Source organism: Halichoerus grypus, chromosome 15 (genome assembly GCF_964656455.1).
Source record: "Halichoerus grypus chromosome 15, mHalGry1.hap1.1, whole genome shotgun sequence".
NCBI classification, from domain to species: domain Eukaryota; kingdom Metazoa; phylum Chordata; class Mammalia; order Carnivora; family Phocidae; genus Halichoerus; species Halichoerus grypus.
In genome coordinates, this window is record NC_135726.1 from 27,669,214 (window position 1) to 27,684,134 (window position 14,921).

At 48.7% G+C, this 14,921-nt stretch overlaps 1 protein-coding gene across 3 annotated transcripts in view; it reads left to right on the forward strand.

Moving 5' to 3' along the window:
- CES5A (carboxylesterase 5A) overlaps positions 1–14,921 on the forward strand; it is a 97,990-nt gene that overhangs the window by 62,171 nt on the left and 20,898 nt on the right. For all 3 annotated transcript variants that reach the window (XM_036068934.2, XM_078062862.1, XM_036068932.2), the window contains 9 exons: positions 323–527; positions 2,557–2,695; positions 4,331–4,464; positions 4,893–5,046; positions 6,522–6,626; positions 8,375–8,479; positions 9,795–9,935; positions 12,915–12,983; positions 14,459–14,606. In XM_036068934.2, the coding sequence (XP_035924827.1) occupies positions 323–527; positions 2,557–2,695; positions 4,331–4,464; positions 4,893–5,046; positions 6,522–6,626; positions 8,375–8,479; positions 9,795–9,935; positions 12,915–12,983; positions 14,459–14,606 (1,200 nt within the window). The remainder of the gene's footprint in view (positions 1–322; positions 528–2,556; positions 2,696–4,330; positions 4,465–4,892; positions 5,047–6,521; positions 6,627–8,374; positions 8,480–9,794; positions 9,936–12,914; positions 12,984–14,458; positions 14,607–14,921) is intronic.

Consider the following 14,921-nt stretch of genomic DNA (forward strand, 5'->3'; position numbering starts at 1 on the left):
CCTGGCATCTATCAGTTCCAGAATAAGGGAAATCTGCTCTGTGGAAGGGAGAGCTTCCTTGTTCCCCAAGGTGACCAGGGCAAATTTTGTGGCTCGGTGTTGTGCTCCTAGGAGAAACTAAGTCGGTGCTCTGATGCAGGTGCTTTCTAAGGCAATCTTGAAAGAAGCCCTGGACAGGGGTTCATTGACAGGGAGTCTAGCTACTTCCTGTTGCCCAGCCTCTGGGCTGAGAAAGAGTGCCCCCAGTGAGGGGAGCTCCTAGTTGGGCTCATTCCAGTTCTCTATGCAGCCACTCCTGATTCCTCCCTGTGTGTTCCCTCAGGGCCAGCCACGGATGCACCGATGAGGAGCACCAGGCTGGGATGGGTCCGGGGGAAGCAAGCCATTGTGCTGGGAAGCACCATGCCTGTGAACATGTTCCTCGGGATCCCCTATGCTGCGCCGCCTCTAGGACCCCTGCGATTTAAGAAACCAAAGCCTGCCTTGCCCTGGAATGAGCTCCGAGATGCCACGTCCTACCCTAAATTGTGAGAGCAGGCTCAGTCCCGTGGTGGAATGTGACCTGGGCATGGGGGCAGAGTACTGAAGGGGAATAAAGGTCATGCAGCTCCCGGGAAAGGTGGGGGCACCAAGGAGGAGGAGGAGGGGTGCGGAAGTGGACAAGGGCTTCAGTAATCCCATGGCCCCCTAGCTGGCTAATCAGCAGGATCACTGGTGGTGGTGTTCAGAGCACGCAGATTCCTTGGGCTCCCTTCTTGGGACTTCCTGAGTCAGAATCTCCAGAGCTGGGCCCAGGAAACTGGCTTCACTGGAAGGTGTCTAGTGATTTGAGGACCAATCGGATTTGGAAACCACTGTGACGGACTTACTGAGTCTTGGTCCAGGTGTTTCCATGTCACCCCCCACCTAGGCTTAGTCTCCAGGGTCCAGACTGGCTTTGGGGTGAAGAACCACCCAAGAGGGATTTCAGCTCTAGTGCTCTGTGCCCAATGCAGGGAAATCCACAAACACCTGTGGAATAAATGCGTGTGTCCTGGGTCAGGAGCCCCCCGTCATTGCAAATGTTCAAGCTGAGGTTGGTGAATCGTGATGAGGACTTAAGCATAGGTTGGGAGGTGAGACTTGAAAATCCCCCAGAATCTTCTGATGCTCAGATTCTGGGAAGTCCTCAGGTTGGGCCACACTGGTTCTTGGTTCTTGGCCTTGGGGTCCCAGGCAGAAGGAGTATCCTGGTGCAGGAAGCTGTCTAAGCCGCAGAAGAACCCATGTGGCCCAGGGACCGAGGACACTAAGCTGAAACTCATCTGTTCCTTCCTTCATGTATTCATTCAACTAATATCCATTGAGAACCAACTCAGTAATTGCCTCTCTGTAAGGCCCTGGGGGCACACAGTGGGCTGGTCACAGCTGCCCTGAAGGAACTTGTAGGCTGGTGGGGGTGGTAGGGGCATAAATAATAACAACGATTAAAATATAGAGTGACAAGGGCAACCTTTTAGGGGATCAGAGAAGGATGCTGAGAAGGAACCACCTAGTCTAACCTTGGAGGGAAGTCAGGGATGGCTTTGCTGAAACCAGTGAGGCCTTGATTTCTCATAAACAATATACAAAGGGGCAAAAATGCATAAGCACTTGTCTGAGTGGAAGAGGCATATGGGGGTAAATTTGCAGTGATGGTTTCCTACCGCCTAAGCTGTACACTCTTCTATTAAAAAAAATTAACAGTAATTGAGCCCTGAGAATATTAGGAATCATATATATTGGTCTCACTCAATCCTACTGTGTCACATGCTCAGTCCTAGGGACTATGAGGTACCGAGGTGACTAAAACAGCTTTTAGCTGCTCACATTTGAGTGGAGGAAGATGGTAACACTCATGTGCAAGTCTAGGAGAACTTCAAGGGAAGAACACAACATATATAGGTGTTTCTAAAAAGCTGTGGTCTAACTGGAGAAATCTCAGAAGGCTTCTTGGAGGAGGTGGCACTTGTACCGAATCTGAAAGACAGGGAAGAACATGAGCAAACAGATATGAGCAGAGAGCAGTCTGGGCATAGGGACCAGCTTGAGCAAAGGCTTGGATACAGGAATCTCCCTGCACATCTACCTCCATTGTTTCCTGATGGAAAGGCCTAGAAATGTCCTTTTGTTCCTCTGGGGGCAGAAAAGGGAGCTGCTAGAGCAAAGCCCTTGCTATGTAACCTAGTGTCTTGCCCTCTAGGTTGGGGAATTGTTGAGCCATGTTGAATCTTTATGTGTGTGTATCTGAATTGTGGTAGTGGCTGTAGGCATGCGTGAGTGCTAGAAGTTAATGATACAATTATTCGGCACGATGTGCTCTCCTACCCAAAAACCAGATCAAAAAGAATTATAGTGTGTTTCTTTGTCTGTGCCACCATGGCGGGTGGCATGTTAGACTTTGTACCAGTAGCTCCCATATGCCTCTTCCGCTCAGACACAGGAGACCACCAGGCCTCTCTGCGGTCACAAGGCCTGGCCCCTCCCAGGCAAGTTGCCCGACAGCAACTCTGAGGATTTCTCCTTCCTTCCTCCAAGGTGCCTCCAGAACTCAGAGTGGCTGCTCTCAGATCAACACTTTCTCAAGGTGCATTACCCCAAATTGGAAGTGTCCGAAGACTGCCTGTACCTTAACATCTATGCGCCTGCCCATGCGGACACCGGCTCCAAGCTCCCTGTAAGGCTGCCTGTCATGCCGGGGCTCCAGCTAGCGGGTTCTTGCCCAGGGACCCAGGCAGAGTGGCTAGAATCAAACCTACCCCCGTTGGGTAAAAGGGAAATGTAATCACTTGACGCATCAATAACTCTTAAAAAGTCATTTAATGACAGATTCACTTTATCTTCCTTTCTGATTGCTTCTTTGTTGGCAATGACTTGACTTGACCTTTGATTTTTATTTTGTTTTGTTTTTCCCCTCTGTTGAGTATTTAATGGTCTGTAAACATTTAGAAAGACACTGCTTAAAAGGACCCTGATTTTCTGTTTGCTTGTTTGTTTGGGAAATCCTTTTTTAAAAAGGATCATTTCATCCTCCAATTCTTCTGTTTGCAGTGAGGACAGGTAATAATATTAAGTATTTCATTTAAGAATGTAAAATATCTCTGTATAAGTGAACGGGAAAGGTATTAATTTTTAAGCACACCCTACTGTATCCTGTCTCCCCTTTGCCAGTGCAATGGGAGACTCAATCTGCTGGATCCTAACAATATGTATCGAGCACTGACTATGTGCCAGCCACAGTATATTATCTCATTTAACCCCCACAGTAACCGGTGGGTAAGGATTATTGGACCCATTGTACAGATTAAGAAGATGAGGCACGGGGATGGCATAAGTGACTTGTTCCACGTTGTACACACAGTAAGTGGCAGGTCCGATGCCAAAGCCAGGGCTTTGTCTGGTCCTTCTTTTTCCTTAGTGGCTTTATTCTCTTTTCCCACCCCAAGAGTTGTAGTCCCTAGTATGACTTTAAAAAAGAGAAGGGCGGGGCACCTGGGTGGCGTCATTGGCGAAGCGTCGGACTCTTGGTTTCTGCTCAGGTCGTGATCTCAGGGTCGTGAGATCAGGCCCCGTGCTCAGTGTGGAGTCTCCTTAAGATTCTCTCTCCCTCTGCCCCTCCCCACCTGCACGCTCTCTCTCACTAAAATAAATGAACAAATCTTTTTTAAAAAGAGAGAATGGAAAGGATTTATTAATAAGTATATCAATCCTGATGGTACCATGTGAATGTTTAATGTTCCCCAGTCCCAATTTTTCTAATCAATATAGTAAAGTTTTCACACTTCTCTTCCCTGTCATCTCTCCTCGCTTCTCTTCTCTCTGTAGGTAGGGGAAGGAGTGAAGTTAAAACAACTTAAGTGGTCTTTGCTCTCCTACATGGCTTACAGTGATTTCCTTCTTCCTATGGGTCACAAGTTCAGAGATATTTAGTTAATACTTTCTGAGCACTTGAAATTGTTCTAAGAACTTTAGATGCAGGATCTTGTTTAAAATCTCATGATAACCCATCAGTGAGATACTTTCATTCTTCACATCTTACAGATGAGAAAAATGAGCCTCAGAGAGGTTAAGTAATCTGCCCAATGTCACACAGCTCATCTGTGGCAGAGCTGGGAATCAAACCCAGGAGTACCCAGATGCCAGAGCCCACAAGCTTACCCCTGGGCCTTCTTTAAAAGACAAAACCTCGGATGCTACTTAGAAAGGAAAGTGAGACGCTTATATTTCCCTAAAGAAAGAAGGTCCCAGAATGCATGGGGAGGGGATGTGAGTTTCTGGCAGGTTGACTAGAAAGGTCTTCTCCCTTCCACAGGTCATGGTGTGGCTCCCCGGGGGTGCCTTCGAGACTGGCTCAGCCTCCATCTTCGACGGGTCCGCCCTGGCTGCCTATGAGGATGTGCTGATTGTGACGACCCAGTACCGGCTAGGAATATTTGGTTTCTTCAAGTGAGTGTCCCCATGTGACTGACACCCCGGATCCCCAAGGCACAGCTGTGGGCAGCCATAGGGGATTCAGTGCCCAGCCGCCTAAGGAGGAATGAGCCTTCAGTGACATTGAATAAATGTGACCCAAAGTAGTTAGGTAATTTTTGCAGCAGGAAGAGATTAACCCCCAAGTCTTGGTGGATTAAAACAAAAAAAAAAATCTTTCTCACTCAAGTAAGGTCCAGCTGAGTGATCCTGACTGACAGACATCTTTCCATGTGGTCCATCAGGGACCAGGGTCCTTCTATCTCATGGCTCTGCCCTCCTTAAGGGCCCAGACCCTCTGCATTTGACCAGCAGATGGACAAACAGCCTCCACCTCGAACTCCTTGGGCTTCAGGAAGCAGATTGACATCCAATGAGCATTCTCACCCTGCCTCTTGCCCCAGCACAGGGGACCAGCATGCTCGGGGGAACTGGGCCTTCCTGGACCAGATGGCCGCCTTAACCTGGGTCCAGGAGAACATCGAGTTCTTCGGTGGGGACCCACGCTCTGTGACCCTCTTTGGCGAGTCAGCGGGAGCCATAAGTGTTTCCAGCCTTGTGAGTTCTTCTCTTTGGGGGGCTTGAACGAACCTTGGTGGGAGAGGTCACAAAAATGAGGACCATGAATCACTTGTGGCTGATTGGTGCTTCATGTCGAACAGACACCTTGTCTCCCTCAAGCCTCCCATCGTGAGTTAGGGGCTCAGTCTCCTTTCGTGGACAAGAGCTGTCATCAGGAAGAGTTTAAATGAACTGCCCAAGATCACCTAGTGAGTAACAGTTTGAAGAAAAATCCCTTATATTTATAGGGTCGAAGCCCTGGACAGGTAATTACTCGTTTAATAGAAAAACTCAGCTAAAACGTAAAGTAACAAAAGACGCATATAACATTTTATTTCAACTTCCAACATAAAGTGTGCATTTCTCCACCAATGGTTTGATACGGTGCCATATCTTTTCAGGGTCAGTCTGTTGGCCGGAGATCCACCGTGGGCTCTGGGCATAACCCCCTCCCCCCAGATTCATTGTCCTCTAACAGCTGCTTTAGCTTCTTTACAGCGAGCACGAACTTGAGGTGCTTGCCTTGTAGTCTGTGAATGCAGCGTGCTCATGGAAGCTTCTGCTGCCTCCCCACATATCTTATACCCTTACCTTGTTCACACCAAATTAATCTGACGGGCGGTATTTTTCAGCTACTTGCCTTCATCAAAGGTTTCTTTCCCCAAACATAATTTTGTTTTCTTTTTACACTCATACTTCATTGGTTCCCACGATATTTCATCGATTAGGTCATTACAATAGCAAGTGTAACTGACAAAGCAAGTTTGGGAGCAAATGCACCTGACTCGTGGCCAGAAACCGGTGGGAATAGAAAGGTGCGTGGCACTAGAAAACAGCCCTCTGGCTCTGAGGGGTCGGCATCTCCTGGGCCTCAGCTAACAGGTTAATCACAGAAGGTAGTTACATGGAAGTGGGTTAAGAGAGCTTCTGCTGCAGAGCACTTGACAATACACAAGATATTTTTCTGTCTTCAAGATAACTCGATAAGGTGAATTAGAGTAAATCAACTTTTACATATATGATGACAGCCGCCATTTCCAGAGTGTGTAGTATTTGACCAGGCATCGTGCAAAGCCTTCTGTATTCGTTACTTCTGCTCTACAGAACAGTTCTGTGATATGGGCTCCATTTTTCCTTCCAGTTTTGCAGGGAATAGATTGATGCTCAGAAATATATAAAAGACTTGCCTGAGGTTCTCCAGCCAGGAAGTGAAGGAGCTAGCACTCACACACTAGAATGTTTGACCTCAAAGTTCCTGGAGTTTGGGGCTCAGAGAGGTTAAATAACTTGCCTAAACTTTCATGGCTCGTCCTTGAATCCCCAAACCAGGGCTTTTTTTTTTTTCTCCTGTATGTGTAGAGCTTTTAAGGAGACTTCCTGGGAAGGTTTCTTTAAAGAAGGATGGGTGGTGTGTGTAGTGGATGGGGAGTCCCCTGCCTGACTTTTCCTGGTCTCCTGTGTTCTCATTCCAGATTCTATCCCCCATGGCGAATGGCTTATTCCACAAAGCCATCATGGAGAGTGGGGTGGCCATCATCCCTTTCCTGAGGGCGCCCGATGATGAGAGGAATGAAGATGTAGGTATATTGTTAACACCTCTCTAGCTTCCTCTGCTTGGTCAGGGGAGAATGTGGTTAGGTGTTGATAGACCATGTGCTTGGCCGTCCTTACCGACCATGGCCAAAGAATCCGATGCTGGCCAAGGCGAACCTTACTGCTCCATGGAAGGCCTGGTTCAGGAAGTAGTTCTCCAGCGCCGTCCAGCTGGTGCACACAAATGTGTGTGTGTGTGCGTGTGTACATGAATGTATATGTGATAGTTCTTACATCTTATTCACTCTTCTTCACCTGGGATATATAACTCAGTCCCCTGTGTGATATATAGTTCATTTCCTATACCTACTCCATTCCACCTAGAGTACTATGTTAAGAAAGATTCTGAAGCTGTTTCCAGTTCAGTGGGAAAGAACACTGTGACTGATGCATGTTGTCTGGCATGAGATTGTAAGGGGGCGGTGAGGCAGATGCCCCAGACTTTTGTCATCTGTCATCTTGTTTAGTGCTCTACCAAGCAGTGAGGACCTGGAGACCAAGGTCTCTGTCTCTTTCACGTCCCAGCATAATGCCTAGGTTCTAGTAGGTGACTATTGATGTTGGCCGAATGAATGAGTTAACAAATGAGCTGATTCAGTCAATGAATATTAGCACGGGGCTGTGGAGCCATCTCCTGGGGACTGTGCATTTTAGTGGTATATTTGCTTAAACACCTTGTAGAAAATAACGGTGTACACCAAGAGCAGAGACCTAGAGATATGATATTGTAAACATACCCTCAATACACAGGGAATATTGATTTGGAGAACACGATATATCAGCTTTTGGTTTGTGCACATACTTATTCATTCAGCACACATATATTGAGTGTCCCTTGTCCCCCCAGCTCTATGTTAGAACCTGTGGGTTTATAAATGGAGACAGGCCACACTGACCTGAGAAGACCATCATCTTTAACCTGGAGTCCAGGAAAAGTCTGGGAGGTGGTCCTTGAGCTCCTACAGTTGTAGGCAGATTCTGTATGTTTGCGCATTTTCCCAGGGAGAGGGTTTGTAGTTTTCATTGGATTTTCAGAGCCTTCGTGACTCCCAAACACTTAGGGACCACCACTTTCAAGGGAAAAGTGCTCAAGGAAAGTTCAATGACTGGGAGAGATAGTGTTTAGGAAAAGGTTAGGAAGAGCAGGTAGGAATCCATGACATGACAGGAAATTAGAGAAGGAGGGAGTTCATGAAAGGACATCCCAGAGGAGGTGGGGATGAGTGGAATTGGTGGGAGACAGAAAAAGATGTTCAGGGTTTTCCAGGCTGCAGTGGGGGTGAGGCTGAGCAGAGCTGACAAGCTGAGACTGAGCCAGAGTCATGCCTCAGCGTACAGTTAAGTCATGCTTGCAAAGCTGCTCCTCACTCTTGGGGCTCCTGAGCTGGGCTTCTGGGCTCAGTGGGGCCTAGTGCCATGGAGTCAACGTCATAGGACTGGTGTCTCCGTGACCAGGAAGCTTGACTCTATTCGGTAGCCACAGACTGACACACCACCTCCCCCAGCTCCAGCTGTTGCTGAATATGCCCAGGAGGGTCAGGCAGGAGCGTGAAGAGGTCCAGGGCCAGCCTGTCCTCAATGGGTACATTCTGTTACATGTACATGGGGGTGGGGAGGGGCAGCAGGCTTCATATATGAGGAACCAGCCTGGGGCTGGATCAAGGACTCTTTTCAACTTTCATTTTCTTGGCGGCCTTCAATGCTGTGCTCTGACCCAGTCCTCCGGAAATAGTTGCAGGTGATCGCGCATGTCTGTGGTTGCAACGCGTCAGACTCCGAGGCCTTGCTGCAGTGCCTGAGGGCTAAATCCCCCGAGGAGTTGTTGGACATCAACAAGGTGAAGACGGACAGGAGGGTCTGGGGGCCGAGAGACTCCACCACTCTCTTACTTACTTTGATTTGGGACTTTGGAAAGATGGAGGTTGGGATTCAGAGTAATGGCCATAGAAACACAAGGTAGAATATGTAGAACCCTGATAGGTAATTTAAGGAACTTGATGGGCTGGGGTGCTGCTTAGCCTGGAGAACATCCAGGAAAATATGAAGGTTGTCTCTAAGTCACCGGGAAGAGGGACCGCACCTGTTCCACATGCTGCCAGAAGTTAATTCAATGCCAAGAGCAGGAGTTCTGTTAGGAAGCCATTTTGGCTTGGTATAACCAAGAATTTTCTAAAAACACAGTTGTCTTCAAAACAACCAGCTCCTAGATAAGGTAGTGTGACACCCACCTCTATAGGTATGCAAGCAGAATCTTGATGACTGCTGACAGATTTCAGTCACTGGATGATTCATTGGACCAAATGAGCTGTTATGTCCCTTCCAATCTTGAGAGCTTCTGATGGTCCTTGGAAGAGCGAGGTCATTATCTGTCACATTCCAACATTTGTTAAGTAGCTATTTGGCGTGGATGAAGTGTCTGCTGTGAGCAGTGCTGGAATCTGGGAGCTGGTTACAAAGTCCTTGACCTGATGTAGTGTGAAAGGTCTTCTGTGTACTCCCTTCCACCCCTATTCCCAAACAGAGACCCCAGAAAACCATGGATAGAGCCAGGTGTTGCTTCCTGAGACCCAAGAACTATCCAGCCAAGTCGAAGGCAAAGATACACCAACCCCCACTACTCTGGCCACCTCCAGCCCCCCCCCACCATGCCTGCCCCTAGCTCACCACTCTGCCCATTGCATTTGGCCAGTGGTTCTCAAACTTGAGCGTGCATCAGAATCACCTGGAGGGCTTGTGAAACAAGTTGGCCGGGCTGTACCCCCAGAGTTTCATATCTAGTAGGCTTGGGCTGGGGCCTAAGAATTTGTTTCTAACAAGTTCCCAGGTGATATGCTGATGCTGCTGGTCCAGGACCCATACCTTGAGAACCACTGTTGTAGGCTCCTGTCTTTTTTAGGTAGATACTAATTATTATCCTCATTCAGCAGATGAGGACTCTAGGCAGGAAGCTGAGCCCCTTTGCCCAAGTAAGTGGCAGGGCTGGCCAGGCAGCACTCGTGCCTTGGGAAGGGCCAAAGGTGGCTTATTTTTCCGTTCTTAATGCAGTTTGACCACTGCTGGAGTGGGTTGGCTCTGCTGGGCTAAGGGTTTGGGGGACAGCGGATTTTAGGAAAAGAAACAGATGCTGATTTTTCTCTTCTTCCTTATTCCAGAAAACCAAGTCTTTCACTCGAGTGGTTGATGGTTTTTTCTTTCCTGATGAGCCTCTAGACCTATTGACTGAAAAAACATTTAATTCCGTTCCTTCTGTCATCGGAGTCAATAACCACGAGTGTGGCTTCCTGCTGCCCATGGTAAGAATCCCAGCTGTCCTCCCTGTCGCTCACTCAGCCGTGAGGCAGCTGTGTGCTTCCAAGCTGAGCACTCCCATGCATGACGCCAAGCACTGTGAGGGAGCCCGGCAGCCAAGGACGCAGAGATGCCCCTTCCTCTCGCTCAAAGAGGGTAACTGAGGATTGGGGGCAGCCGTAACCAGTGTCTGCCCTGCTCCCCATATAAGGCTTATAGAGAAAGAAACAACTCTATAAAAAAGTAAGGGAGGATGGGATCCATTTGAGCTTTGATCAAAACATTACAAAGGATTGTTTCAAATTAGCACAGTTACTATACTTCAAAGGTGAAATTCATGCAGGTTTGGAAAATTTCAGGCCTTTACATTTTCACGTCCAGCCTGGGTTCTGGCATTTTGACTTCCAAGAGAGCTCCCGAGGCTCATCCAAGTTGCAAAATTATTGAATTGCTTTAGTCATTCAACAAGTATGAACGGAATGTTTGCTACCTGCTCTACACTCTTGGCAAAACCCAAGCGTTCAGGGGCGCCTGGGTGGCTCAGTCGTTATGCGTCTGCCTTCGGCTCAGGTCATGATCCCAGGGTCCTGGGATCGAGCCCCGCATCGGGCTCCCTGCTCTGCGGGAAGCCTGCTTCTCCCTCTCCCACTCCCCCTGCTTGTGTTCCCTCTCTCGCTGTCTCTCTCTCTGTCAAATAAATAAATAAAATCTTTAAAAAAAAACCCAAAAAACCCAAGCGTTCAACAGTAAACAAGTCACATGGCTCCAGCTTTCAGCAAGCTCCCATCTGAGTGAGGAGAGCAGATGAAATGCAAGGTTGAATAGATGGTTTCAGGAAGGGGCAAGTGCTATGAAGTACGTAAACTGGTAGAAGATCTTTAGGGAGGAGAAGGGGTAGAGAGGAAAGGCTTCTCTGAGGAGGGATCGTTTGTGCTCGGGCTGAATGCTGAGAAGGAGCCATGATTCCTTGACCCTGCCATTTAAGAAGCCCCTCCTGATACGAAATAAACTTTTCATCTGTCCTCAGAAAGGAGGAATGCTCAAATTCATAATATCACCATGGCTCAGTTAGAGAGACCAACCTCCTCCTTTCAATCTGAGAGAGATGCGGTAATGAAAGACAGAGGTCTGCCACGGTTAGACGCTAGTTGGTGCCGTTTAGAACCAGAACCCCGAGTCCCTTGGGCTGTCAAAGGCACGTTCTGCCATGATGAATTTGACCTACAGAGCAATGTTTTGGGGTAAGTGGGGGTGGGGAATCTTTCTCTTCATGTTGTAAATGAGGCAACTGAGTCACAGATTGTGGCGTAAGGAAGGCCCTTCAGTACTTCCAGGTCTGTGCCAGAAAGAAGAAGGCAGGTGCTCCTGATGACAGCCACCACCACCGTGACCACTGCGACCGGTCCCGACTGCCTTCCACGTGACAAGTGTATGCCGTCGGAGCGACAGCTCGCAAACAGGCATTGGTAGTTAAAGAAACTGAGCCTCAGAAAAGCTAAAATTCCTTTCCAAAGTCTCCCAGCTGGGGAGGAGACAGTGGTGTATAATTTTTTTCATGCACTTAGGCTCCGCCATTAAATGTTGGGCTCTCTGTTAACCTGCTGTGTGACCTTAAGTGAACTGCCCAACCTCTCTGAACCTTTATTCCTTTAATGTGTGAAATAGGACTGGTCTTACTACCTGCTTCACAAGTACCCATCAAATAGCCTGGCATATAGCAAGTGCTCAGTAAATGTTAGATATTGGAATTATTCAAGTGGTACCATGATATTTGGTGCCCAGGTCTGCATAGGTCAGGAGCCTGGGGCGGTGCTGTTATTTCATGTGACCTTGCAATTACATCCACTGCTGGCCATTGGAGACCATGGGTAATCCTCCAAAAACAAATCTCAGCTCCTGAACATATAGAGAGGTTCTCAGTAGTTGAAATATACTTGTGGATAAATTGAATGACCCTGGAGATTCCCTCAGATGCCAGGAGACAAAGTTGTTTAAATATTTACCCTGGTGATTTATTATCCTAAGATTTTCAGCAGAAAATGTCAAAGAGAAATTCATTTGACAGGTGAAGAGTACTTTTACCCTCTCACATTTTTAAGCTGTGGTACTGGCCAGGGAGGCGTCAGTTAGCAAATAATTACCCATAGGCTCGTACAGAGCCTAGGTTCTTAACCCTCAGCCTGGCCACCTCACTGGCTGTCGGCAAACTGCTGGCTTCTCAGAGGCCCTGATTGCAAAGGTCTTGAGAAAGAGAACCATAAGTCACTGGCTTCGAGATTTTCTGGTCTCTGTTTGGACTTGATGCCAAAGCCAAGGTGTAGGCTGTTATCAGTTTGCTAAGGCCACCGTAATAAAATACCACAGACCAGATGGTTTAAACAACAGAAATTTATTTTCTCACAGTTCTGGAGGCTGGAAGTCCAAGATCAAGGTGTCAGCAGGTCCAGTTTCTTCTGGGGCCTCCCTCCTTGACTTGCCTTCTTCCTGTGTCCCCACATGGTCTTTCCTCTGTGTGCACGCATCCCCGGTGCCTCTCTTGTGTGTCAGAATTTCCTCCTCATATAAGGCCACCAGCCAGATTGGATGAGGGCCCAGCTAACGTCCTCTCTCTCATTTAATCACTTCTTGATAAACCCTCTCTCCACATGGTCACATTCTGAGGTAGTGGGGGCTAGGGCTTTAACATGGGAATGTGGGGGTGGTGTCAGCTCATAACATGGCCTTTCCACAGAGCAGCCACTCGGGCGCCACAAGACCACAGGTATGGCAGGGAACGGCGGCATTTTAGCAGATGTGGGAAGAAGAAACTTCATTGCTCCACCAACCCACTGAGGCTGCTCCTGCATGTCGCCCCCTGGGGGCTGAACAGGTTCCTGCTCTCCAGCCTCTCTTCTTAAAAAGCAGGCACTTTGACCCTCAGAGAGACCGCTTTCCCTTCTGGTGACCTGAGGTGCTCACAGAGGACGCCCTACTTCTCTCCACAGAAAGAGTTTCCTGAGATCCTCGGGGGCTCCAACAAGTCTCTCGCCCTGCACTTGCTACACACAGTCCTGGTAAGTGAGCTTGGGCAACTGATTTTTCAGTCAGCTGAAACCTCCTTGGGCCACTCTCAGGAGAAGGGACTGGGGCTATAGACGTTCCTCATTCGCTCATTCAGTGAATCTTTGCTAAGTATGGTTCCACCATCCCTTATTCAGTCTCAAAATCCCAGGAGCTCTGAAAACCAGCCCACAGGGCAGCCACACTTGCCCCAGCCGATATGTGGCCACTGGTCCTTATTGTTCCCATTCATGTCATTCATCCCACTATTCACGTGCTTCTCTGCGGACATGGTAATGTAGGGGCTGAGGGGGCCACCCCCCAGAGCATGTGACATCATACGCAGCCTCGGTACTGAATCCGCAGACCAGACCGTGGGGTGGGTGGAAGGAGGAGGCACTTTGGCACAGTGTCTAACAAACCAGATCAGAGGAATGTCCGAGGCCCTCTGGTGCCCGGGAGGTACCAGAGCCAGGTGGCTCCCTCAGGGAGAAGGGCCTTGAAGAATGAGTTAGGTTTGTCTGGCTCATGGAGGAACAGGGGCCAGGGGCTCTGCTGGTCATATGGTCCAAGTCAGGGGCACTTGCACCACAGCCTGGAGTTGCTCTGGGCCTGATTAAAAACACCCAGCCTTCAGAGGACCCGCTGAATGAGTCTGAGCAGTACTCCCTGGTGTGCTCTGTACTGTCTCCAAATTCCAAAGAAACTTCTGCAGGGCTGTGCCTGTTTTCATGTGGCAAGTGGGAAGACTGATGGTCCAGGTGCCATAACTTGTCCCAGCATTTCCCAGGCTCCCAGATCCCCAAGAACATCACCAGTGTGGCAGATCCTGAATCTTCATGAAGTTTACTTTGCACTGGCCAGCATTTGTGCTTGGGGCAAGTTGAGGGATGGAAGCCTGGGAGGCAGCCCCGTCCCAGGTCAGAAAAGCACAGAATGCCCTGTTCAGGGATTTGGCAACGGGTCTCAGGGGAGACTGACAGAACTGAAGATGGGCTCTGTGCCAGATAGCACGTTTCTCATGTAATCCTCTGAACAACTCATTTTTTATAGATAAGGGAACTCCAACAAGAGACTTGTTCAAATCAAACAGCAAAGGACTGGAGGCAGCACTGCTTCCAGAAGCAGGGTCCCAGTAGCAGTCACAAAGGTCTACACTCAGAAGAGTCCTACACTTGGTTGACAGGGATGGCTGTTTCTGACATCTCAGAGAGGCGTGCGCACTGTGATTAGGGGCACGCAGTCTGGCTGCAGATAGACTTGCGGAAGAATCATTGTTGCACTGGTTTGGACAACCACTTACCCTCTCTGGGCCTCAGTTCCCTCATCTGTGAAATGGGGCTAATTTTGATATTTGCCCCATAGGGTCACTGTGTGGATTAGATGAGACAATGCACGTAAAGACCCCAGAATCATGCCCGCCCAAGCAAATGCTCAATGTGTTGGCTGTTGTTGACCTGGGTCTCCTGTGACCATGATTTTTTTACAGCACATCCCCAACCAGTATTTATACCTTGTGGCTGATCAATACTTCTCCAACAAGCACTCCCCGGTTGAGATACGAGATAGTTTTCTGGACTTGCTTGGAGATGTGTTCTTTGTGGTCCCTGGGGTGGTCACAGCTCGATATCACAGAGGTGAGTCTCTGAGTACCCCCACCCCCCACCCCACAGCAGGGTCACAGCCCAGCAAGGCCAGTGGCTGCAGAGAGTCTTGTGGCCTGATGACTGGCCACCTGCTCCACCCTTTTGTTCCCTCAGTGAGAGGGAGTTCTCAAGAATTGTGGGATATAACCCTGCACACTGACCTTTGCAATTCCCGTGCCTTTCAGAGTTCAGGGATGTTGATCAGTTCTGTTGTTTCTGTTTCTTCTCCTTCAGGACCATGCAAAAAATTCCCACCTCCCCATAATTTGGGGGGGACTAGTTTCCCAGACTCCTTTCTCTTTGGAA